The 24,303-nt window shown below is 43.3% G+C and overlaps 1 protein-coding gene across 3 annotated transcripts in view; it reads left to right on the top strand.

Moving 5' to 3' along the window:
* The window catches only part of usp6nl (USP6 N-terminal like), an 86,027-nt gene that overhangs the window by 48,466 nt on the left and 13,258 nt on the right, over positions 1-24,303 (top strand). For all 3 annotated transcript variants that reach the window (XM_069670988.1, XM_069670986.1, XM_069670987.1), the window contains 10 exons: positions 2,464-2,537; positions 10,262-10,341; positions 11,583-11,622; positions 12,061-12,141; positions 17,927-18,034; positions 18,980-19,089; positions 21,164-21,212; positions 21,858-21,978; positions 23,653-23,747; positions 24,033-24,098. In XM_069670988.1, the coding sequence (XP_069527089.1) occupies positions 2,464-2,537; positions 10,262-10,341; positions 11,583-11,622; positions 12,061-12,141; positions 17,927-18,034; positions 18,980-19,089; positions 21,164-21,212; positions 21,858-21,978; positions 23,653-23,747; positions 24,033-24,098 (824 nt within the window). The remainder of the gene's footprint in view (positions 1-2,463; positions 2,538-10,261; positions 10,342-11,582; positions 11,623-12,060; positions 12,142-17,926; positions 18,035-18,979; positions 19,090-21,163; positions 21,213-21,857; positions 21,979-23,652; positions 23,748-24,032; positions 24,099-24,303) is intronic.

Raw genomic sequence — 24,303 nt, 5'->3', positions numbered from 1 at the left:
GCCTCCTGGGGAGGAATTCCCAGCAGAAAAGGGCTTCACTCTATTTGTTTATTTGCCAGTTTGTTGTGCGGCGTCTTCTCCCGCTGTGTGTGCTCTCTGCGGCCCACAGCGACATGCCTTTCACTGACACACACACTCCATCCTGTCATAAAAATGCCAGCCGGCTCAATAAGGAGTGTGTTTGTTTGGAGCAATTTGGAATTCCAGTCAAGACGTTCCCTCCCTTCGAACCCCCGGAGACCCGGAGAGGAAGTTGGAGAACGAGTGGAGTCAAATAGTTCCTGTAAAACTGACAGAAAGGAGAGAATGATCAGAGAAGCACAGCTGCTGGGATTCAAATGATCACAGCCTGTAGACATTTCAGCTGTTTGTAGCTGACAGTGTCTTCAGTGGAGGAGCACGTTGTCTTCTTACCTTAACCTAACACTTCCAACAATATTTCTCTCCAAAAATAGCGTCTAAGTATTTCCCTCTTCAGGGTGTGTTGTGATTGTTTGTTCGTGCAGTGTTCCGTCTGCAGGCTGCTTCTCCTCTCAGCTTGCAGCCATGATTCATTATCCGCCTCCGTTACTACGTGCCCAACACCATATTTAACATAAACACAACATGACCCCACTTAATAGAGTGTGTGCCAGCTTTGTTCACACACATCCGATGTTTGAAACCTCTCACGGTTGGCTGAATTAGGAAGTGTGTGTGTGTTAGCAGTGTGACAGATTATGTCTGATAATTCACAGGCTGGAAACTCTTGTGGGGAGTTTATCATCCTGAGGTACAAAGGGAAGTGAGAGGTGTTTGTGTTTCATCTGTAGCAACAACATTCAACACGTTTATCCTCGCACAGTGTCGCGGAGCGGCTCAGGAAACCTTCCTGTGACTCCGTGACGTCGGTCTGTTTCCAGCAGCTGCTCTCACCAGCCTCACGTATACGCTCACATTATTCTGCGAGGCTGAGGTCAGGCTGACAGCCCGGCTGCGAGTGTGTGTTCAGAAGTGTGCGTCGTCCACGTCAGCTCTCGGCCCTGGCACGCTGAGGGAGAGCAGGAGAAACACAGAGCAGGTCTGTGATGACAGAGTGATCTGATGGATGTGCAGCAAGAAGCAACAGAAGCTTTAAACAATAAGAGCACTTACAGGAAGTCCTTTAAAGGACGTTGTTGAGCAGTTTTTAAAACCAGAATATAATGATGTTTCCACCTAAAGTACCCAGAACTTTACGGGTGCATCGACACCTGAAGTCCGTTTGTTTGGTCCAAATCAAAGACCAGATTTGTATTTCCCTGTCGCTCCCCCACGTCTGTCCTCTCCTCATCTTGCTGCCTGTCTGCGTGGCGTCTCTGCAAGTGTCAACATCCGTTAACAACCAACAATGCACGTTTTTTTGGTGCACCTCCTATGTTTGGTTTGGATCACTTTCTCACCTGCAGTGAACCAAATTCTGGTCCACTCAGACCCCCCAGAGTTTGTTTGTTTGGTTCGCAACAAACCCCGAACTGACCGGACTATCCGGCTAAACGCACCAGGGTTCGGTTCAAACAGACCAAACAGCTCGGGTGTGAAAGCACCCTCATAGTCTCAGGAACCACTTTTCAAGAGACTGAAAGGTTCCTTCAGTCTGTCCTTGTCTGCATTTTGAACAGAGTCTAAAAAACGAAAGACCAAAAAAGATTTGGCAAATGAGTCCGCTGACATCCGAACAAGAGATGCTGGTTTTTACATCATTTTGTACACCACTGCACGACGACGACGCGACAACTTTCCATTTCTTGTAGTTGTTTCCAATGCTAGCAGAACTAGCGCCTGAACTTTGCGTGTATCCGCCGAGCACATTAGACAAAAAGAAACAGTTTATTGTTGCCAATATGTAACTAAAAGAAATAAAATTAATTGTGAGTATTAGACCAATCAGAAATGTTCGGCGCTGTTAGGCTTACCATTTAAAGTTCCCCTTGAGCACGGACATTTTGGGGGGCTTCTATAATGTCCCTGGAAGGAAATGTGGACTCTGGTTCTTGCCGTAGCAACCCACAAAAGTTCTTCCACAGTCTCTGGGGAAAGATCTTGCGGTGGAGAGGCAGCTACAGTCTTTGTTAAAGATGAGTCTCAGTCAAACTGTGTTACCTAAAGCTACTCTTGAAAGAACATTACCAGTTCGATAACATAAACTAACTATTGTTTCTGCTGCTGCACCGTTCATGTAAAAGCTGCTGGTGGACGTCCACAACAAAACCGCCATCGTGACGCACCAGCTGTCAGCGACGACACATTTAAATCTTCTGTTGACTTTGTGTCAAAGTCAGAAAACATTTCTCGTGCGATCACTGTTTGTTTGCAGCTCAATGAGAACGACACAGCTGTTACAGTTTACTCATGAATCCTTCCTCTCTCTCTCTCTCTCTCTCTCTCTCTCTCTCTCTCTCTCTCTCTCTCTCTCTCTCTCTCTCTCTCTCTCTCTCTCTGCAGCGTCTGATACCGAGCAGGATGCGGCGGTGAAACTTGACCAGGAGCGAGCCGAGATAGTCGCCAAATATGACAAGGTAACAACTCCCTCCCTCCATCCAGCCGGCACTAATCATACTTTACAACAATAGTTTTTCTTGTGGTCATCCACAGCCGGATTGCAGCCACTCACTCATGCTTCATAACTTCATAACACTGTGGTGAATCCCTCCATAAATCACTGCTTTATTGGCCGTGAAACACAATAACAGCGAGCAGGGAGCAGAATCTGAACATTTTGTGGAGCCGTTTTCCGCCGGTATCCTCGGCTGAATCTCGTTAAACAGGCGATGCAAAGAAAATGTAATTAAAGCGTTTAAAAGCAGCTTTATTGTCCGCACTGTGTGCACGGTCAGCGACCGCCTCCAGCTGTGTCAGAGAGAGGGAGAAACACTGGTGTCTCTCCTGCGGAGGAAATAATCATTAAGCTAAATAGCTGGGTTAATGTGATGTCATGGGCACCGAGTGATTTGATTGGCTGGGAGCCAGAGGTGGCCCTTTAATTACATCCATCATGCTGCATTGTTTTCCAGCATAAGGTTTTAAAAGGTGCTGATATTTTATTAAATGTTTGCAGATAAACAATTTCTAGCCCGTAGATTTATTCTTATGAGACCAGAACTTTTCTTAAAGGGGCAGTCCACCAATTTTACACGCAAGTCAACTCGTTGCCGTTCAGCCTGTGAAACGAGTTGTATGAAGGCTTCTGAAGGAGACTTCATGGGCTGAGGGACGGCAATAGTATATCAGGGGAAGTTTGAAAGACATGGGCGTTTACCAAGCAGGAAGGAGAAGGATTGCGTTATGGGAAGTGTAGGATCCTTAGTTTTTAAATTAAGATCTTATTACGTCATATAGCAACACACGCTAACAACTCATGAAACTTTCAGAGAAAAAAGAGGGCGTTCATACAGGCTTTTATTTTGAAAAACGTGTCTTTGCCTTTAAATCTTTAAACTTTAGATGCAACTTTTTGTCCTCTAGTATTTGTACATTTACATAAACTCCAGTGCTGATAATTGTCCTTAGTTTCTCTGCTGTGTGTGTGCGTGTGTGTGTGTGTGTGTGTGTGTGTTTCTAGATGGTTCCTGAGTGACACGTCTATTTCACAGCCCGGCGGTATCAGTCTGACCAGCCCACCACGCTCCGTTTGTAAATTAGTCTTTTTAATTTAGTCCAGCAGGCTGCATAATCAGGCTGCCTCATTAGGAGGGAAGAGACCGTGGAGAGCGGAGATGATGGAGGCGTGTTTGTGTGTGTGTGTCGGTGTGTGTGTGTGTGTTTGCAGAGTCACGACGAGGCACAATCAGAGCTAAATCAGTGTCATTGTCGCTGTCGGGAGGGGAGGAGTTTAATGGAGTTGTCAGACGGACCGCACACGGTCACCGTTTGTCTTCCACATCAGCCGGCGTTCTCTCTCAGATATTAAAAATGATTTCTCGTCTTCGTAGGACGAGCAGAAGTGAAGAGTTCTGTCTTCAGATGACAGATTCACTCAGGTCTGACTGCTGTCGGTGTTTTCACACCCCGGCACTGAGGCTGATATTTTTGGATGGAGGCCACTGATTAAAGCGTCTTCATGCTCGGCTGGGATCAATTAGAAAATGTCACATTTGATTCCAGATAGATTCTGCTCAGTTAAAAATGTAGCAGTGCTGTCATAAATTGTGCTAATGTACTCTCTGACACCTAGAATAACCTACAGGCTTTAAAAGCTTTGAGTCCGACAGCCTCTCACATCTAAAGACATTTTGCAGAGACTGAGTATCTCACTGGTTTGTGATATCTGCGGTGATCAAGGCTGTAACCTTAGCTGGGTTAGCATTATTTATTAGCATTATCACGAGTGCGGGTAAGGAACGTGAGATGGACAGATGGATCGGTGCAGCAACAGCAGTAATGCATCGTGGTGAGGAGGGAGCTGACCCGTAAGTCGAAGCTCTAAATTCACCAGTCGATCTACGTTCTAACCCTCACCTGTGGTCATGAGCTTTGAGTAGTGACCGAAAGAATGAGATCGCGGATACAAGCAGCCGAAATGATCTCCTCTGCAGGGTGTCTGTGCTCAGCCTTAGATATAAGGTAGGGAGCTCCGACATCCGGAGGGAGCTCAGAGTAGAGCCGCTACTCCTTCGCTTCGAAAGGAGCCAGTTGAGGTGTCTCCTCGGTGCCTCCCTGTGGAGGTTTTTCCCGCACGTCCAACTGGGAGGAGACCCCAACGCAGACTTAGAGCTCACTAGAGGGATTATATATCCCACCTGGCCTGGGAAAACGTCGCTAGGGAGCGGGATGCCTGAGTCACTTTGCTTAGCTTGCTGCCACCGCGACTCAACCCCGGATAAGTAGACGACAATAATAACAGATGGGTTAGCATTATTAGCTAGCAGGCCACTAGCGAGGCCTTTTCTTTCTCTGTGCTTTAATCTTTAGAAAGTTCCACCATCAGCTTCAGCCATACTTTGTGTTTCGTGCTAATAAGTAAATGTTAGCATGCTAACACGCTAAATAAACCCTGCATTTGAAATCACATTGTTTTTCTTTTAACCCTTGCTTGTAGAGCAGCTGCTGTTAAGCCTTGAACTTTGACCCTTTTGCTTTTACATCCATCACAGTCTATCGGGCAAAATTTGAATATTGTTAAAGAAATGATTTCTTTCGGTGCTAACTCCTAAACCTCCTAACATACGAGCTAGCTCACTAATGTTAGCATTTAAATTAAAGCACCACTGAGCTGCAAGCATGGCTGCAAGCTCTGTCCTCTCTTTCTTTATGTCCACATGTTGTTGTTGATGTTGTTGTTGTTGTTGTTGATGGAAAGCTAATAATCAGCTTTGGCCTCATTTAAGGGGCTAATATCAAATATGCTCTCTTTGGGATATCATGCATTTTTAAACTGAATTAATATTTATCATTTAACCTAGATGTTATAAATGTACATTTATTAAATCATGAATATTTAAAGATATTTAAAGATCTTTTCTGCATTTAAAATGTTCATTTAGTGAACCTGTTCCAAACTGAAGGGTTTGAAGAAGATCATCAGAGTAGAAAATAAGAAAAAGAAGATTTTATATTAAAATAAGGTTTATTTTTGCAGGTTTTCTCTAATTTTTCCTTTGAAAACATGTTCAGTTTTCTCAGGCCTCACATGAAAGAATCTGAGGAGCGTGCCCAAAGAGATTCTGTTTCATATTAAAGAGGAGCCTCTGATTTATTGTTGTGAATCAGTAATAAAGTGTAGAAGTCCTGACGAGTGGCTCTGAAAGAAAGAAGACGACTGAATGTGCCGTCGATCAGAGTCGTGGTGACACACAATCATAGAAGCGCTGAGCAACCAGACTCTGCTTTAATTCCACCCTGAAATTGATTTTATGCACACAGAGAGAAATGATGAATGTGTCGGCCATGATTCAGAGTGCGAACACACACACACACACACACACACACACACACGGTGTGAGGTCTTTTAAATCCTGGGGTTTGTGGGTTATTTATTTAACTGGCGTCTTTCTGCAGATGAATTTAGAAACGTTTCACCTCAACATCTGGTCGTCAGGTCGACCTGTGACACCACAGAGAGGCCTTCTGTTCGCGTTACTGTCAGAAGGATATTTTAAGGATTATCTGGGCAGGTTGCAGACGGCCTAGGAGGTCCTTTTTACTGTTTTGTCTTTAAAGTACCCAGATGTTCAGGTCAGGTAAAGCCTTCCTTTAAGCCATAGTTTAGTGTCATGTTCTTTTCTGTAAAGCTCGACTGATATGGGATTTCTGGGACCGATACTGATGCTTATTTTAGAGGGGGAGTACTCACCAATCACAGATATTTTAGCTGATATAGCCAGTGTTTGTGATGGATGGAAATCATCCTTCGTATGTGGACTTTGCAGCAATATGATTCTGCAAATGTACCCAGAAGGCTGAAGGCTGCTTTCTTAAACAAATAATAAGGTAGCCTCTGTGACGCACGGTTTAACCACTAAGTAAAAACAGACGCCCCTAGACCGCCATGTTTAATAAACTTTAATGCTCTGCTACATGAGCCGCAGACTGTGCTCAGCTATGAAGTGCGACTGTGCTCTTCTGCACAAACAGCATGACTTTGAAATCACTGACAAAAGCATCATATCGCAAAGCATAACGTTAATACCGATATAGTATCTGAGATAGGTCCACGTTGGGCCGATATTGGCCAACAAATATATATCTGTCAAGCTCTACTTTTGCACAGCTAAAAGTTACATTTTCCACTTCTTATGGGATTCAATGCCAACCAACCATTTGGTCTTGAGGGGACGAGGGATCCATGGCTGTGCTGAACGGGTCAACAGGTGTCTTTATGGAGCACCTGTCATGTTTTTGATCAAATAAAGTCCTTAAATATCCCGTCCTCATCTTCAGGAGAGTTAGACATGTTGATCAAAGTCATGAGGATGTTTTCAATTTATTCTAAATGTTGTAACTCAACTGTTGAGCTTTCGAGTGCCTCGACAAATACAGGTTCTTAATTAAATATCATATTTTCCCCTTTGAATAACGTTCTCGAGGATTATTGTTCAATGACCAGTGAATAATTTAATTAAAGGAATAAATAAGCACTTGTTTTTCAATTGGTGTTAATAGCCAATTGTTCAGCACAATGAGGCATAAATTACCATCCAATTACAAAGTACTTGTCTCCATATGCAAATAAAGAAATAACACGACCCAGAGGGAGAGACGTGTGAGGCCGAGATAATGGGGAAGGTGAAAGGGACAGGTGTGTGCTGACAGGAAGTGAGTTATTGTAGTCTGGCTGCTGACGTGGTTAGCGGTTGGATCTTAAAAGTCATAACTCGGTTAATTCTTCACGTATAGACATGATAGGAGTATTTTTAAATCTCTACATCTGGTACTCTATTGCTTGGGGAATTTTGCAGACGTTTAAAGGGCGAAAGAAGCAGCGTGGAGCGAAGAAAATCTGTGCAGGAATCAAGTATGAGTGCAAGCAGGCAGTGTGAGCACGAGCAGGGCAAATCTAAGCACAAGCAGGGACTTTTAGAGTGCGAGGGCAGGACAAAATCTAAACATCAAATTGAAAGACTACGCCAGGGAACAAGAAAGAAAGGAAAGGAATAAAACCCCCTAAAACAGGGTCAATGTCTTGGTTCTTAGGGCTCCTAAAACGCTGCTGTAGTGCAGACGATTAAGCCTGAATTCCACAGGATCCGTGTCCGCCACGTTCCATGTGCGCCGCAACCTCCGGAGTCGATCGCGCCCACTCTAGTCGCGTAGAATCGTCTCTCCGCTAAAAATACGCGCCAAGTCTATTTTTGATGCTTCAAGAAAGCTGAACAGAGCAGATCGTTCCAAACGGGAAGTCTGACACGAAAACAGCATTCAGCATTCGGTCATTTCAGAATAAAACACCACGTACAGACTCTTGTTTTTATATCTTACTACCATGTATTCTATCACCGTGTGCTCGCCCATGGTGGAAGCACAAAAATCACAGAATGATATCTAAATGAGGAGATAATCAACCTCAGAGGTGCAAACTGAACTGTTGTTTGTGTGTTGCTCTGTTTTAACATTATCGCTTGATTTCGCAATTCCCACACGATTATGTAGTTTTCCTGCGATCTTGTGATCTCACGAATCCAGCTGCTCGGGCCACCGCTCCGCTGCCGCCCAGAAAGGCCTCCTTAGGTCCAGGCTTTAGGCGTCAATGTAGCAAAAGTTCTGCATATTAAAACAAATCATATTCGTATGTTTGTTGCCTTAACGTATGTTTTAACAGCAAGAAACTGAAATGAAAAAGAGAGCGACAGCTTCAACACCGCCCTCCAATCGACCAGACGGAACACTTTGAGCTTTACATTGACTCTTTCTCAGCTCTCTGTCCTCTAATCCTCCGTTACTCTGTTTCTCACACACTCTGCCTCTCTTTGATATTCTCCTCTTCCTCTTTCCTCCACACACTCCTATTATGGCTTTCCTATTTCATCAGTCCATGATGGTGAATTAACTAGAGTCATTTTTTCGGGAGGCCGGGAGTCAGACGGTGACGCAGGTGGGCGTCTGGCTGTTCATTTCACACCTGTTAATCGCTGCTCACACACACACACACAGAGTTTTCTCTGTGTATCATAAACACACACACACACACACACACTTTCCCAAGGGCGCGGGAGTCGTGGCTCCGCTCGTAATCTAGCAGCCAATCAAAACATGATTCTCTGCCCCTGAAGTACGTGGGCGGCATGAAATCAGGAGCTCAATCAGAAGTCCCTGTTCGGTTATATTTCAGGGTTTAAACAGCATCAGACAAACTGCAGGGCCGCAATTTATCATCATCTTCTTAGAAATATCTGTTGAATGTTTTGTGATTAATTGTTCTGTGTATGAAATGTGCAGAAAGAGAACATGAGGCTGACTGTATCTTATGTTTTCCTTGCATCCTTACATTTACATCGTTGGTGTTTTATGGACTCTGAACACCTGCCTGAAACCAGCCTGCATAAATGAACCTTCAAAATAAAAGCCCTGTTGCGAAGGAGATCCAAAGACAGTCAGAAATTGCTGTCACTTAACTTTCTATCCTTTTATGTCTCTGCGTCGGCGACAGCTGTGGCCTTTATGTTTTTGGGTTGTCTGTCCGATCGTCCAACCGTCCCACCGTCCGACTGTCCCATTCTTGTGAATACGATACCTCAGGGATGCCTTGAAGGAATTTCTTCAAATTTGGCACAATTGTCCACTTCGACTCAAGGATGAACTGATTTAATTTTGGTGGTCAAAGATCAAAGGTCAAAGGTAAAGGTCACTGTGACCTCACAAAACACGTTTCTGGTTATAACTCCAGAATTCCATTCGTAATTATTATAAAAGTTGGCACAAACTTCCTCTTGTACTCGAGGATGTACTGATTCGATTTTGGTGGTCAAAGGTCAAAGGTCAAGGTGACTGTGACCTCATATCCATCCCATTCTTGTGAACACAATATTTCAGGAACGCCTTGAAGGGATTTCCTCAAATGTGGCACAAACTTCCACCACGACTCAAGGATGAACTGATTCGATTTTGGTGGTCAAAGGTCAAAGGTCAAGGTCACTGTGACCTCATATCCATCCCATTCTTGTGAACACAATATTTCAGGAACGCCTTGAAGGGATTTCCTCAAATGTGGCACAAACTTCCACTTCGACTCAAGGATCAACTTATTCAATTTTGGTTGTCAGAGGTCAAAGGTCAAGGTTACTGTGACTACACAACACGTTTTTGGCTATAACTCAAGAATTAATGCGCTAATTACTGTATGACAAATGACAAAATAGGATAAGGTGATAAAGTGATGACATTTTATACCCAAAAGGTCAAAGGTCACCTTCACTGTGACAACATAATGTTCTGCAAAAACACTTTTCTGGCCATTATTCAACGCTATAACTCAGGAACAGAAGGCGAGATTGAGACCATATTTCACATTTGGTCAGATACCGAGTTAGTGACACTAATCTTTGGTGCACACCTTAACACTGTGGTGATTGTAGAGATCTTCTGTGCTGCCAGGTTGTGTGTGTGAAGCATCCATATTTGGCTTAGAAATATATGTAATGCCTTTTATTAAATTACTTCGAAGTCTTCTCTGTATGAGTCTGGACAGACAGGGATGTAAACTGCAACGTGACTGGTTGGCGGAGGCAGTAATTCTAGTTTAATATTTGTACAGTTTATATGTGTACAGTTTCACTCATACCGTCTCCATCTCTCTTCTTGTTTCCAGGGAAAAGAGGCCACCGTGGAGCCCTGGGAGGACACCAACTTCCACCTGTACAAAGTCATCGACCGCTTCGGCTTCCTCCAGTAAGTACATACAGAACGTATGATTATTCCTAATACGTAAATGAATAACCTCCAGTGCCCAGTTCCAACAGAAGACCCACAGTGGAGGGAAAAAGCAGAAAATGAGACGCTGTGAGGGCGAGTGCTGCTGAGGACAGAGTGTGTCTGTGGCTTCTGGAGGCTGCGAGCCTCTTAAACAGCGCTGCACTCAGCGGTATATATAGGCTGGCACATGCAAGCAGGAAAGAGCCCGGTTAGCCACAATCACAGGGCAGCAGTGTGGGGATGGAGTGGTACGATCCACAGCAGACGGAAACCTCTGGGTGACGGGATTGTTGCAGACAGGGGCAGAAGTAGCTTGAGGTGAAGGTCACTGACTGGGAAGAAGAAGAAGAAGAAGAAGCTCAGGGAGGATGCTGGAGACGAGTCAAGAAGAGTCATGATCTGCAAATACTTCGGAGGCTTGTGAAAGTGTTTGGATGGAAAGATCAAGCAGAAATAAATGTTGCCTTATTTGAACATATTTTGGGGTCTTAATGACTAAAAAACGTTTTGGAATTGCTTCAGTTGTTTGCTTCAGCCTGCAGCTGTGAAACAGGCTGTAATGGCTGCAACGTAATCTTTGGGGGTAAATGCACCCGATCAAAGTACGTCAAATAAAAGGTCTCAGGCTGAGATTGTTAGACGAAGAGTCTGGTAACATAACAGACAAGATTCCTTTTGATACAGAGAAAGATGCTTTCTTGAAACCTGAAGAGCCCTTGCATTTCTCGATTCAAAGCCACCAGACTCCATTTACACAAGAGCTCCTTTTACCTCCCAGAACATGGGGGTAAAAAGCAATAAAGTTTGTCGTGTTGTTTGATTGTTTGTTCACTTTGATCCGACAATAACAGGAAAATATCTTTAACATGTTGGTTCCTTCAAACATGTATATTCTCGACCATAACTCTGCAGCTTCGATAAAAATGAAACCAGCAGTTTGTCTCAGAGAGAAACCCGACGGTTGGTGACTGCTGCAGCAGCTTACAATCTCAGATAAACAGAGCTCAAATTGAGGAATGCGTAATGTGTTATTTCCTGTTTGTGTGTCCACTGATGTGTCTGATGTTCCTGTCAGCGAGTGTTTTCTGGCAGTGTTGACTGAACTCTGATTCGTCCACTGCAGACAGAACCGAGAAGTCACAACTGAAAATACACTGTAGGTTAAGAGAAAAGTCCAACACTATTAATTAATCATAACTTCTTTTTCTTTTCCTCAGTCAAAATGAACTTCCATCCTACGACTCGGTGGAGGAGAAGGTGAGTTACTTCATGGCATTCTTCTTAAACAGGCCCTAAAAATAAACTTTGCAAACATGCAAATCAGGAAAGAAAAGTCCCGTTTGCTCATTCCCGTTTTGCATTTCTCCTGCATCTGGAAAACAGTGGAGATGAGATAAATGAGACCAGTTATAGAAGTAAAAATAGACGGCTTGAAACAGAAAATAAGAGACGTTCTTTGTCTTGCTGTAAAAGCATGAGCTCACTCACAAGTGTTAATAAAATGTCAAAATTATCATCTTCAAAAGTTCGTAAGTGGAGCATCTCTGCTGTTTGAACGTGCAGCGAGATCGCTTTGCAAGCCGCTCCTTTGTAGCCGTCAGGCTGCTGTGACAGAGATTCCCATCGGACTTGAAAGCATCCAGAAAAAACAGACGAGAGGAAGTTATTAACGTGTCACTTCCTGTTTCATCTCAGCAAAAACACACGGAGGTGGAGAGGACCACCAAGTGGCTGAAGATGCTGAATAGCTGGGACAAATACAAGAACAGTGAGAAGGTAATTTGTTGCAACATCTCCTCCGTTAGCGTCACTTCATTTACAGTCAGTCAGTCTCTCATTAGACGCATTTATTAAAAGTGAGTATTACTACTCATTACTCATTTTGTATTTTAAGAAGTTCAGTATTTTAAACCACATTTTTCAGAACCTTTTTGGTCACTTGGAAGCATTCAAAAAATATAATAGTAATAAAAGTATTTTTTTGGTGTTGGCAAAATATTTCCTGTTTACACTCGAGCTGCAACTTTATTTTTGATTATCTGTCGATTATTTTTTGGTGAATCGTAAGAAATTTTGAAAAAAGCCCTGATATGATTTATATAATGATTTAATAACAAACATTTTGGTTCTTCAATCACAGGAATAATTGCAGGTAAATTAAGAGAGCAACAGAGACTTTTTTTCACTTTGAATTTCTGAGAATAAAATTGTAAATTTACAAGGGAAAAAAACAGAAAATATACGAGAAAAAACATCAAATATTCTCAGAGATTTCTACGGAAGAGGATTAGGGCCACTGGAAGAAAAAAAAATTAAGGTCCAATACATTTTTTTTTTTATTCAGAGAAAAAAGTCAGAATTCTGAGATTAAAGTCAGAATTCTGATTTTTTTTCTAAGGTCAAATAAAAAAAAAAATTTTTATTCAGAAAAAAAAAGTCAGAATTCTGACTTTTTCTCTCTGAATAAAAAAAAAAAAAAATTTAATTGGACCTTCATTTTTTTTTTTTCCAGTGGCCCTAATCCTCTTCCGTAGATTTCAAAGTCATAAATTTGTGAGAAAAACTCACTCTGAGATTGAAGTCGCTAACTGACAGGAACATACAATATTCATTCAGGATGCTGATGAAATGATAATATTAAACGCCCAACCTGAACACATCAGTCTTACAGAGTTAACGTAGGTGTATATGAGCCCTCTGCTGCACTCGTCCTGTCAGCAGCGGATGTAGAGGAGCGTCTCTTTCTGTCTTCCCCCCAGCAGCACCATCAGAGGGGGGGCAGGTATCAGTTAAGGCTGCCTTGATCACATCCTTTTTCAGGTCCAGGTTGTTGTGCCGATGCCTGCAGCTCTTCACCACGTCCTTCATTTGTATGTTTGGATTCAGGAGGGATTTAGTGTGTGTGTGTGTGTGCTTTGATATGTGAAACACTCTGGTGTCTGGCCCTCTGAGCACAGTGAGACTCATTCTTTGGCTCTGCGTCCTCCTTGTTTGAAAGAAATGTTCACAGTGAGAAACAGTCAAGGACACTGAGGAGAGTTCAGTCCATCACAGCGCTCTCTGTCTGCTCCGACTTTCTTCTTTAAAGCTTCGGGGTTTTTTCTTTCCCTCGTTGTCAGTCAGCAGTCTGCCTTCAGCTCGGGGAGGAAACAGGTCACGCTTGATACGTCTCTTATTTTGTTTCCTCACATCCCGGCTGCTGGGAACATTTAGCCTGCAGAAGGAAAGTACAAGAGAGCCGAGCAGATGTAAAGCAGCCAAGAGTCTTTTTATGCCTCCCTCCCTCCTCGTGCCACACGCGGTGAATTTAGCTCAAGGTTGTAGATTTAGAATAACAGTCATAATATCGTGCTTTCTGAAACCTCAGAGCTATGTGATCTTGAAAGATGGCTGTGCCTAGAAACAGTCTGATCAGATCACAAAGCGGCACAGAAAGATGGATTACATCCTGGTTTTTGGATGAAGAAATTATTACAAATTGGTGTTTGCCAGCGAGCTGTCACAGACATGATTTCTAGACTGTTGAAAAAGTTGGACTGGGGCTGTTTTAGTCGAGGTCAGACGGTGTAGAGAGTCTGCAGGCCTAAATTATAGACATCTTTTAAATATTTAAGCCACCAGTGAAATCCCTCGATGCTCACCTTTAGGCTCAGACAGCCGGTTCCCTCTTGAGGCTGTTCAGTCCTGCATGCTCTCCAACCAGGATCCCACCAAACTCAATGCTTTTTTCCTCCTTTTTTAGTGCAAATTGCGTCGCATATAAACTTGGAAGATTGGTGGCTATCCATGATTTTTTATTACAAGAACAGCGTCCATGTTTGTTGGGGTAAAAGAACGTGACTGTTGGCGTCCATGTTTGCTTTGGTACAAGAACACCATCAGTCAGAGTACATTTTCTTTTGTTACAGGCGCATGTGACAGTGGCTGTTCTTTTCCGTTAATCCAAGAACATGCAATTATTGGCGTCCATTTTCCCTTATCGTTCAAGAACATGTGGCGGTCTGCGTCCATGTTTCTTTTCTTACAAGACCACACCACAGTTCTGCATCCATTTTTGTTGTAAAATCTTTCGACCGAGTGCGTTTGATTGTTCAAGAACAAACAAACATTGGCGTCCATTTTTAGTTTGAGTACAAGAAAATGCTACAGTTTGCAACCATTCTTCTTTTGGTTCAAGAATAAGCGAAAGTTGACTTCCATTTTTCTTTTGATGAAATAAAAATTTTGTTTTAGTACAAGAACACACGAGTTGTCATCCATTTTTAGTTTTAGTAGACAAAAATGCTACAGTTGGCATCCATTTTTCTTTTGGTACAAGAACCTGTGAGTGTTGGCGTCCATCTTTGTTTTGGTACAGGAAAACGTTAATGGTTTGCGTATGTTCTTCCTTTGGTACAAGAACATTTAAAAGTTAACTTCCATTTTTCTTTTCATGAAGTAAGAAGTGAAAGTTGGAGTCTAATTTTCTTCTCCGACCAGAGCAACAAACGTTGGCGACCATTTTTTATTTTAGTAGAAGAAAATGCTGCAGTTGGCAGCCATTCCTCTTTTGGTACAAGAACCCGTGACTGTTGGCGTCCATCTTTGTTTTGGTACAGGAACACCCAATATTTGGCATGCATTCTTCTTTTGATACAAGAACATGAAAATGTTTTTACTAAAATTTTAGATAAATGATGAAGTGAAAGTTAGTGTCCAATTTTCTTTTCATACCAAACAAACAAATGTTGGCGTCCATCTTTGTTTTGTTTCAGGAACACGCAAAAAAAGCTAACTTCCATTTTTCTTTTGATAAAACAAGAAGTGAAAGTTGGGTTTTTTCTGGTACAGGATTGAGCAACAGTTAGCTTCCATGTTTGACACCAGACAGTTATTTACCACCAGAACTCCAGATATTACTGACCAACGGTTCAGTTTGTTGTCTCCTTCCTGACTGCTGAAAACAGAATCAGTGTACGTTAGAGAAAACAATCTTTGCGTGTGGTTTGTAAAGTCTTTAAAGCTTTATGTTTGTTCCTTGTTTAACATTAAGCTTTCCAAGGGTCTCGTTTTCAAACTGGAGACGTGAAACTCCAGAAGAAAATCAGTTTAAACCTTCTGAATATTTGAACAGAATCTGTTTGTACACAGTGAAAACAGACCGGACCGCTCCGACTCACAGAAATGTAAATGTTGACACGTGCGTTAAAGCGAACAAACGCACAAACAGACACTCGGAGGATGATTAGTGTAACAGATGCTCTCATTGACTCGCTCATCAGAGTTTAATTACAAAGGCTGCTGCACTAGAAACTAGAGAGTCCCCAGTGTGGTGATAGGAGGGTGATGGAGTGAAGGCTTGGGATACTAACACACACACACACACACACACACACACACACACCACATATCATTAATTCTGAGATGACACGAACACACACCACTCTGCCTGTAACAGAGAGACACACCACATAAATCATGCGCATCACACTCTGACACGCCGAGAGGAGACTTATGACTCCACATTTACTCTGCGCTCGTGCTCACACGGCTCCATCAATCAGCTCTGACCTCCAATTATTTTCTTAAATGATCATTTCGAAGCAACCGAATATTTGAGGTTTAAAATCCAAGTTACACAAATGTTACACGAGCAGGGCTGCATTCAAAAAGTATTTAATTCAGCGAGTCCTCCTAAATGATGTTCAAAAGTTTTCTCACTTTTCTTTAACTCCACCAATCAGGAGCTTTTAGTTTCCAGGACTGTACTTTATATTTGTTTGAACTGCACACACACACACACACACACACACACACACACACACACCTACACCTCCCATATCAGCTGTATATGCTCCGGCTGGTTGGTATTAATGTCTGTAGATGAGAATTGACGACTGTGATTAGCTTTGCTGTTCCAGCAGTTTAAGACTTTGTCTTCACCTGGACTCTCACCGAGTCTCACCGAGTCTCACCGAGTCTCACCGAGTCTCATCGAGTCTCTCAGAGTCTCACTGAGTCTACACCTGTGTGGATCACTGTGGGCTGTATTCAGAGGAGTCTCTCTCTCTCTCTCCTCTTGTCTTTCTCTCTTCCCCCTTTCTCCCTTTCTCTCTCCCATCTTTCTCCCTCTCTCTCTGTCCCCCCTCTTTCTTTCTCTCTGCCCCTTTTTATCCCTCTCTCTCTCCCTGCCCCCCTCTCTTTCTCGCTGTCTCTCTCTTAATTTTTCCCCACCTCTCTCGCTCCCTCTCCCTCTCTCCCTCCCTCCCTTTCTCTCTCCCTCCCTTCCTCCCAAGCTCTCCCTCTCTCCCTCCCTCCCTCTTTCTCTCTCCCTCCCTCTCCCTCTCTCTCTCCCTCCCTCTTTCTCTCTCCCTCCATCCCTCTCTCTCTCCCTCCCTCTCTCTCTCCCTCCCTCTCTCTCTCATCCTTCTCTCTCTCCCTCCCTCCCTCTCTCTCTCATCCTTCTCTCTCTCCCTCTCTCATCCTTCTCTCCCTCCCTCTCTCCCTCTCTCTCTCTCTCCCTCTCTCCTGGAGCTCGTCCAGCCAGCTGCTCACGCTTCGCCCCTGCTTGTGCTCGGGCAGACCCCCGAGTCTCTGTGTTTGTGTCTCTGACTCGCTCTCGGCAGCTCGTCGATATTTCTCTGTTTTCTGAATAATTCCCGTCAGCGGTCAGAAGCTCCGATTCCGTCTGAAAACCTGCGAACACATAAAACTGTGTTTTGTTTGTTTGGCCTTCTGGCACCAAAACATTGTGTTCATGTTGTTGTGTTTCTGTTCACTGTGACACACGTTTGTTTTTTAAAGGCTTCATATGATCAATGAGTAACAACCAGGATCAGTAGAGCCACAATCTATGGATCAAATCATCTGACTTTATTTACCTTTCCAGAAGGTTCTAAAGATCTATTCCTTGTAAAGGTGAAAGGTCACAGAGTAAGAGATGACAGCTACAATAATTGGAAGCTAAATTGGTATAAAATCTATTTTTCAGTCTGCAGAAAACCAACACAGGAAGGATAATGTCGGTTTAATGATAGAAAGATAATGTACACAGCAGTAATGTTAATAAATAGTGAGCTGTGTTTTTAAAGCAGGTTTTAGCAGTCACTACTTTTACACAGATTCATCCTGTTCTATTGTGATGCAGACTTTCACAAAGTCATGGCTGCAACTTCTGATTATTCTCATTATCAGCTCCAACTTCTCCAAATAAATCCATCGTTATCGAGTCTATAAATGTCAGTCAAAGCTGGCCTCTCCTAATTGCTTGTTTTGTCCAACAAAGAGTCCAAATCCCAAAGATGCTTCATGCACAGCGATGCAAAACAAAGCACAGCTGCACAGAAGCTCCACCATGAGTTTCTAATCAGAATTATTGCTGGTAAATCTTCTGCAATGACAAAACAACATTTACAGCTGGAACAGTTTTCAGACTAAAAGCAGGACCACACGTCGCAGGTGAAGCTTTAAAAACACTTTTTAATGACAGGCCTGATGTTTAAGCGAACTAAGAACTCCTGCTCAGGTGTGTCTGAAGGCGCTCCTCTTTAACAAACATCCTCCTGCTGTTTGTTTCTTCCAGCTGGTCCGGAGGATCTACAAGGGAATCCCGCTGCAGCTCCGCGGGCAGGTGTGGTGTCTGCTGCTCGACGTCCCCAAAATCAAGGAGGAGAAGAAAGACTTCTACGAGGTACGGCTCCTCACGCCTCGCCGCCCGGCTCTCCTGCACCGCTTTATAACAGCAGAGCTGCTTTCATCGCTGCGCCGGGTTCACGGCCGAGCCGGCGGACGCCTCGGCTGCGTTTCGCTTCTCTGTTTGTGTGTTTGGAGGCTCGATTGTGTGTTTCTGCTCGCTGTAAAAGAACCTCTTTGTTCTGCAAACTTTGGAGCTCATTAGAAAGTTTAGCAGCCAGGATCGATAATAACGCTGCCTTCAGTGGCCGCGTGGAAGTTTTGTAATTATGAGCAGAGGGCGCACAGAGTAAACAAGCACACAGAGCGGGAAATAAACCTGGAAGCTGTGTCGATAATCATCCGATTATCTTTAGTGAGGAAAATCTGTGACTATCTGACATTTCAGCCAGAATGTTCTGAACTTTGACCCCAAAAGGGATAAAAAAAAAGCACTCAAATATCAGAGATCTCCGCCGAGGCCAGGACTCGGCTTTGATTGCTTGTTTGTGAGTCAGATCTGCTCCAAAATTTAATGGATTCTTCCTTCAAACATGTTTCATCCTTCCACTGAATTTCATGGAAATCGAGCCGTTAGTTTTTCTGTAATTATGCTGAGAAACGGACAAACTGCACCCGAAACATGACCTCTGAGGCTGAGGCCACGTCTAACCAGTGGAGATGAAAGTTTAACGATGAACAGCGTCAGAGTTTACATATTTTTAAGCTGGAAACTTTGTTTTAAAATGTTATTAAATATTATCTTTAATTCTTGCATGAATACAAAAGCTGCTGTTGCTGAATAATCTTTACTTTCAGCAGAGGAGAAGTGGAAGAAGTCAGTTTTTGACAGTAAGACTTATAGCAGTCTGAGCACTTTACAGAGTGTTTGAGGACAGTTTGAATGTTCTGTAGTTTCCTGTTGGAGTTTTTATTCTCTCTGCTTTCTGCTCCTCCTCGACAGAAACTAAAGGCCCGAGCGAGAGGCCTCTCCCCCGACATCCGACAGATTGACCTGGATGTGAACCGCACCTACAGGGACCACATCATGTTCATGCACCGCTACGATGTCAAGTGAGTTTCTGCACAAGACACCGCAGCACTAACAAACACCTTCACTTAACCTGTAGAGAAAACAGGCGCCTTGCTCGGTCAAGTACAACTGCTGCCTTTTTCCAAACTGTACAGCCAGTGGGAACTATTTAAAGTCTGAAATGTGATCTGTTTACGCTGAATGTTACACTTCCTGGAGATACAGACTGGATATATTTATACTCTTAAACGCAGCAGTAAATGTTTTCTGTGAGTTAAATGAGCAGAACAAAAGGAAAAAGTAAAACTAGCAAATATACAGCTTGTAAAATCAAACCTACCCGACATGGAAACATATTTAATCCCATAAAAACACAACAATGGAAAAATAGAAAGCAGGATAACGATTAATAACTAATTTTAATCCATAGAATAATAATTTGTACTTATTCCTTTTAGGATCTTACAGGAGTTATGTCACACCCTGTTTCTAAATCCTTTATTTAATTAAAATATAAAGAACCAGGCGCTGGTTCAGCTCAGCCGTACAATCGGCCGTCCCATGTACAGAGGCTCAGCCCGCGGTGCGGCGGCCCCGGGCTCGACCCCCTACCCTCGGTCCTTTCTCCAACACTGTCCACTGTCCTCTCTCTAAATAAAGACATAAAAAGGCCCAAAACTGTATTTATTCCCCTTCTTAACTTCTCAACATTTAATCTAAATACTCAATTTATTTTAACAACTATCCACAAGTCTTTGTAGAACACAAATATCCACCGAGTGTCCGCGGAAAATAAAGTTTAAAACAGCTTCGACGACCTTTTCTAGGACAGCGTGTTAGGGCCATTGTAAACAAAAAAAACAGAGCCGGAGGAGACGAGAAATATTGCGAGGAAAACTCGTAATTAAAGTCGCAAATTTATCCGAAAAAAGTGCAAATTTTTGGGAAAATAACTCGCAAATTTCTGAGAACAGGTCATAAATTTGAACCACATTGCCTCTCACTGTCGCACATCAGACGCAGCTGCTTGCCTTGCATCATGGCTGCCGTGCACAACCGTATCAAAGTTTGACTTTATAATCTCACAAATTTGCGACTTTAATCTGTGAGTTTTTTTTCTCTTCTTCCCCTGCAGCTCATCTGCCCTTATACAGCAACGTACTTTTCTCTTCCTGATACCTCTGAGAAACTTATATAACAACAAATATAACAGAATGTTTGTGCATACTTTAGTTCAATATCACAGATTACGCTTCTTTAACTCAATATTCTTCTGTATAAATATTCAAAAAGTTCAGACTTTCGCAGCTGGCTCCTCATCAAAAATATTCTAATAACCTTTATGTATGCAGCACTTTTCTAATCAAAGTTACAAAGTTCGGTAAGATGCTGTTGCTAGGCAGGATTAACCACACAACATCAATTCAGTTCTATTTGTACTAAAACACACACACACACACACACACATCTCCTCCTCCGCTCTGTAATGTTCCCGCCCGGCTGAGAGGGAAAGAACGATCTCACTCCACCTGTGCACACGTCCACATGTACAACATAATTCCACATGTAGCGTGACGCGCTGCTGTTCACTGTTTGACACGTTCTGTCAGGAGCTGTGCGGAGCAGAGACGCAGCAGGGGTTTGCACTTAGCGGCAGAAATACAGCCGGGAGCACAGATGATGATGATGTGGGTAATTTCCACACAGAACAGGTGAACTGTGGGACTGGAACACGATGTTTTTATGGTTTACATGTAGAGCAGATGAAGGCTCAAAGTAAGGTTACTGCTGTATGTTACAGCAACATCTGATGCTGCTATGCTTTCATAATAAGGAAGTGAGACGGCTCGTGTCCTCTCTTACTTCTTCTTTTTCACGAGGTTTGAGTCTCTGATTGAGCACAGGAAATACACCTGCCTAAGTCTAAACCAGTCTTAAATTTAAGACACATGTTCAGAGCTTTAAGCAACACATGTCTTTCCTTTCTATGTGTAAGAAGAATATTATATTTGTGTGTTTCACCTTGACGTTAAAGGCGTCCTTGCTCTCAGAAAGCAGAACTCTGAAGGATGATCCCGTTTTTGTGTTAATCTCAGTCTGTGTTTGTGTTCTCAGGCAGCAGGCTCTGTTCCACGTCCTCACAGCGTACTCCATGTACAACACGGTGAGTCATCCACGCTCAGGCTGCAGGAAGCTGCCAAGGTTACTCTGCTTTAAGTGTCTCAGCGAGCGGCGGCTTTTTCCTGCACGTCTTTGGGTTTAAAGTTCTGGATTTGAGGAACTTCAGGTTGTTGATGCAAAAGAAACACATTAATGAACAAGGACGCTAGTACTTTCCAGTCAGCGTAACGAGTCCCACTTAATGCACAAGTCGGGTAAAATAGTCTCATAAGATCTGCAGGTAACGCTGGCTGCTTAGAATAAGGCGTGCAAACATTTACGGCTTCTCTTTTTAAAACAGCAAGTTAAAAAGGAAGAGAACTGATGTGTTTTCGGTCTTTTCAACACAACAAATGCAGCTCTTTGTGCACTACAATTTAGTTTTGATGATGTTTAGTTTATTTGCATTACATATTTTTCTATTCAAGACTTCTCTGCTGAACAGCTGCACGTAAACACGAGTATTTGTGGAGTATTATAAAAGCATAATGTCAGTCTCTCACGTAAGAAATAAGAAAGTAAAGGAAGGACATTCAGGAGCATCTGAAAACTTGACACCAGTATAATCTGTGCATGTATTCTGTGGAGAGGTAAGGATTTAAGGTGTCACTGTTAATCCTCTGACTGCTGACTGTGCGTGTGTTTGCAGGAGGTGGGTTACTGTCAGGGCATGAGTCAGATCACGGCTCTGCTGCTCATCTACATGAACGAAGAGGACGCCTTCTGGGCTCTGGTCAAGCTGCTGTCCGGGCAGAAGCACTCCATGCACGGTAACACTGGCTTTAAATATTATATATACGTTTAAATAAATATAGGTAGCAAGGTGTTAAACTGCAGGTGGTCCTGAAGGCAGAAAAGTAAACTGTTGTAGCCACGCCCTGAGGAGGACCCAACAAGGGTCGAACCCGGCCGGCGTTTATTCCTTTGATATTGATGTTTTTACAGAGACTTGTCCTGATTCAATAAAAGCATTTTAAACTAAATCCTCAGCTCGGTGCGAGTGTGCCTGAAGAAAGCCCGGTGGCTTCCCTCCCTCATATACAAGTTTAAATTGTTTCAGACTTTGTCCCAAAACAGACACAAAACTAGTCTCTATCACGCCGTGTCACTCTTGACCTTGAGCGCTGATAAGAAATCTCACCATAACGTCTTTTAGTAGCTAGATTATCACAGAGCTCCTCAGCAGAGCGTGTTTGCACAGTGAAAAAAAAGAATCAAAACCTCCAGAGAACAAAGTGTGCTGGTGAAATACACCAATTAGGAAACACGAGCCTTTTTTACTCTGCGGTTCTGCCTCAGCGGCGTAACGAAGCCGTCCTCATGCAGCCTTTGTCATTTTACTTTGGACCAAGCAACACCGACGTAAAGCCAGCCCAGTGTGTTTTTACAAAGTGTTCCGGCGTTGCAGAAGCAAAATGTGCACGAGGTAACGGCGCGTGCTTCGAACATACACACGCTGCTGTCTACACAGACGCCGTTTCACCCCGATGCCGAATCAGAGGCAGAACGGCTTCAGCCCACCGTTCCGCCTCCGTGCATTCAACATAGAAGACCAAACGTAACAGAGGCCTAATAATCCCGCCTTGAACTGGCAGTGTAAAAAGTCCTAAGACTTAAAATGTTCTGAAAAGTGTTTTTAATAGGATTTTAAAACACAGAATATTTCGTTAAAGCAACTTTGAACGTGGCTGCAGGAGAACAGGCGCTTCGACATGCTTCCAGCGGACATGGTGCAACAAAACGCAACACATTCGCATCCAGTGAACATCTGTGGTGTCGCTCTAACATGGAAGAAGCTGGTCGTCACTCAAGCCCCTTTTACACTGCCAGTAAAAGGCGGGATTATTACGCCTCTGTGATGTTCAGTCTTCTGTGTAAAATGCACGGATGGTGGGGTGAAAACTGTGCCGAAACACTCTGTAAAAATGCACACTGGTGCAGCTTTACGCTGGTATTGCATGGTCCAAGAAAAAATGGCAAAGGCTGCAAAAAGGGCTTCATTCTTCTAACCAGGATTATTAAATCCTTCATTTGACATTTGACAAAGACCCGACTGAAAGCTTTCAAACTGATCCCCGTTTTTCCACTGAAAGCTTGTGCGACTTGTGCCTCAGGACTTCTGCTGGCCTTGTCAAACAGATGACCAAATTACAAAGAATAAAGCATGAGTAAGGGGGCCGGCACGCTGCAGCAACCAGCTCACTGCTCTCCAGTTAAAGACACTAAAACCTCCATAAATTTCCACAGTCACTAAACTCAGCAGTTTGTCTTATACACTATAAACACAGGAAAGCAGGAGCATGCAGAAGACGAAGAGTTAAAGTCGTGATATAGAGCTCTTACAGCTGCTGCCGTCATGAAGCTGAACACTGTAAAGACAAGAGAAGAAGACAGAGATGAAATATTGTGAGATCCTGATCATCTTCTGTGTTCTCACCTTTCAGGGTTTTTCGTCCCCGGCTTCCCGAAGCTGATGCGTTTCCAGGAGCATCACGACCGCATCCTGAAGAAGATCATGCCCAAACTGAAGCAGCACCTGGTGAGACACGCGGACCTGCTGTCGCTTTAAATAATGCAACAAGTGCTGAATGATGCAGCGGCGGCTCATAATGCAAGACATAAAACCTCCATCCAAATAAAAGCGTCACATAATGTTATTGCATTCAAACACACTACGACCTGTGTGAATAATTTATACATGTGGTTTATCTATAGGTGAGATTCAACAATAACCCTCCTCCTCCTCCTCCTCCTCCTCCTCCTCCTCCTCCTCCTCCTCCTGCTGCTCTCAAAGCACTGAATACATTTGTTTGTGTTTGTGCAGGACAACCAGGAGGTGTTCACCAGTCTGTACACCATGAAGTGGTTCTTTCAGTGCTTCCTGGACAGAGTGAGTACATCAACACACAGACCTGCTGCTTTTAAAGCTGATAGGAACATGTCTTTGTCGGCCAAGTCTCCAATAAAACAGACTGAAAAAGTGTCCTCTGGTTGGACTGGAGGTAAAATAAAGTTGCAAAAAGACTCGTGCACACGCTCTTACTTACGTTCATGTATTTATTGGTAGCGTTTTGGTGCTCGACCTTCATTCGGCT

This window comes from Semicossyphus pulcher, unplaced genomic scaffold (genome assembly GCF_022749685.1).
Source record: "Semicossyphus pulcher isolate SPU_LCO1_2020_fin unplaced genomic scaffold, fSemPul1.0.p SCAF_20, whole genome shotgun sequence".
NCBI classification, from domain to species: domain Eukaryota; kingdom Metazoa; phylum Chordata; class Actinopteri; order Labriformes; family Labridae; genus Semicossyphus; species Semicossyphus pulcher.
Note: the sequence above shows the minus strand (reverse complement) of the source record. Positions and strands in the feature narration are given on the sequence as shown.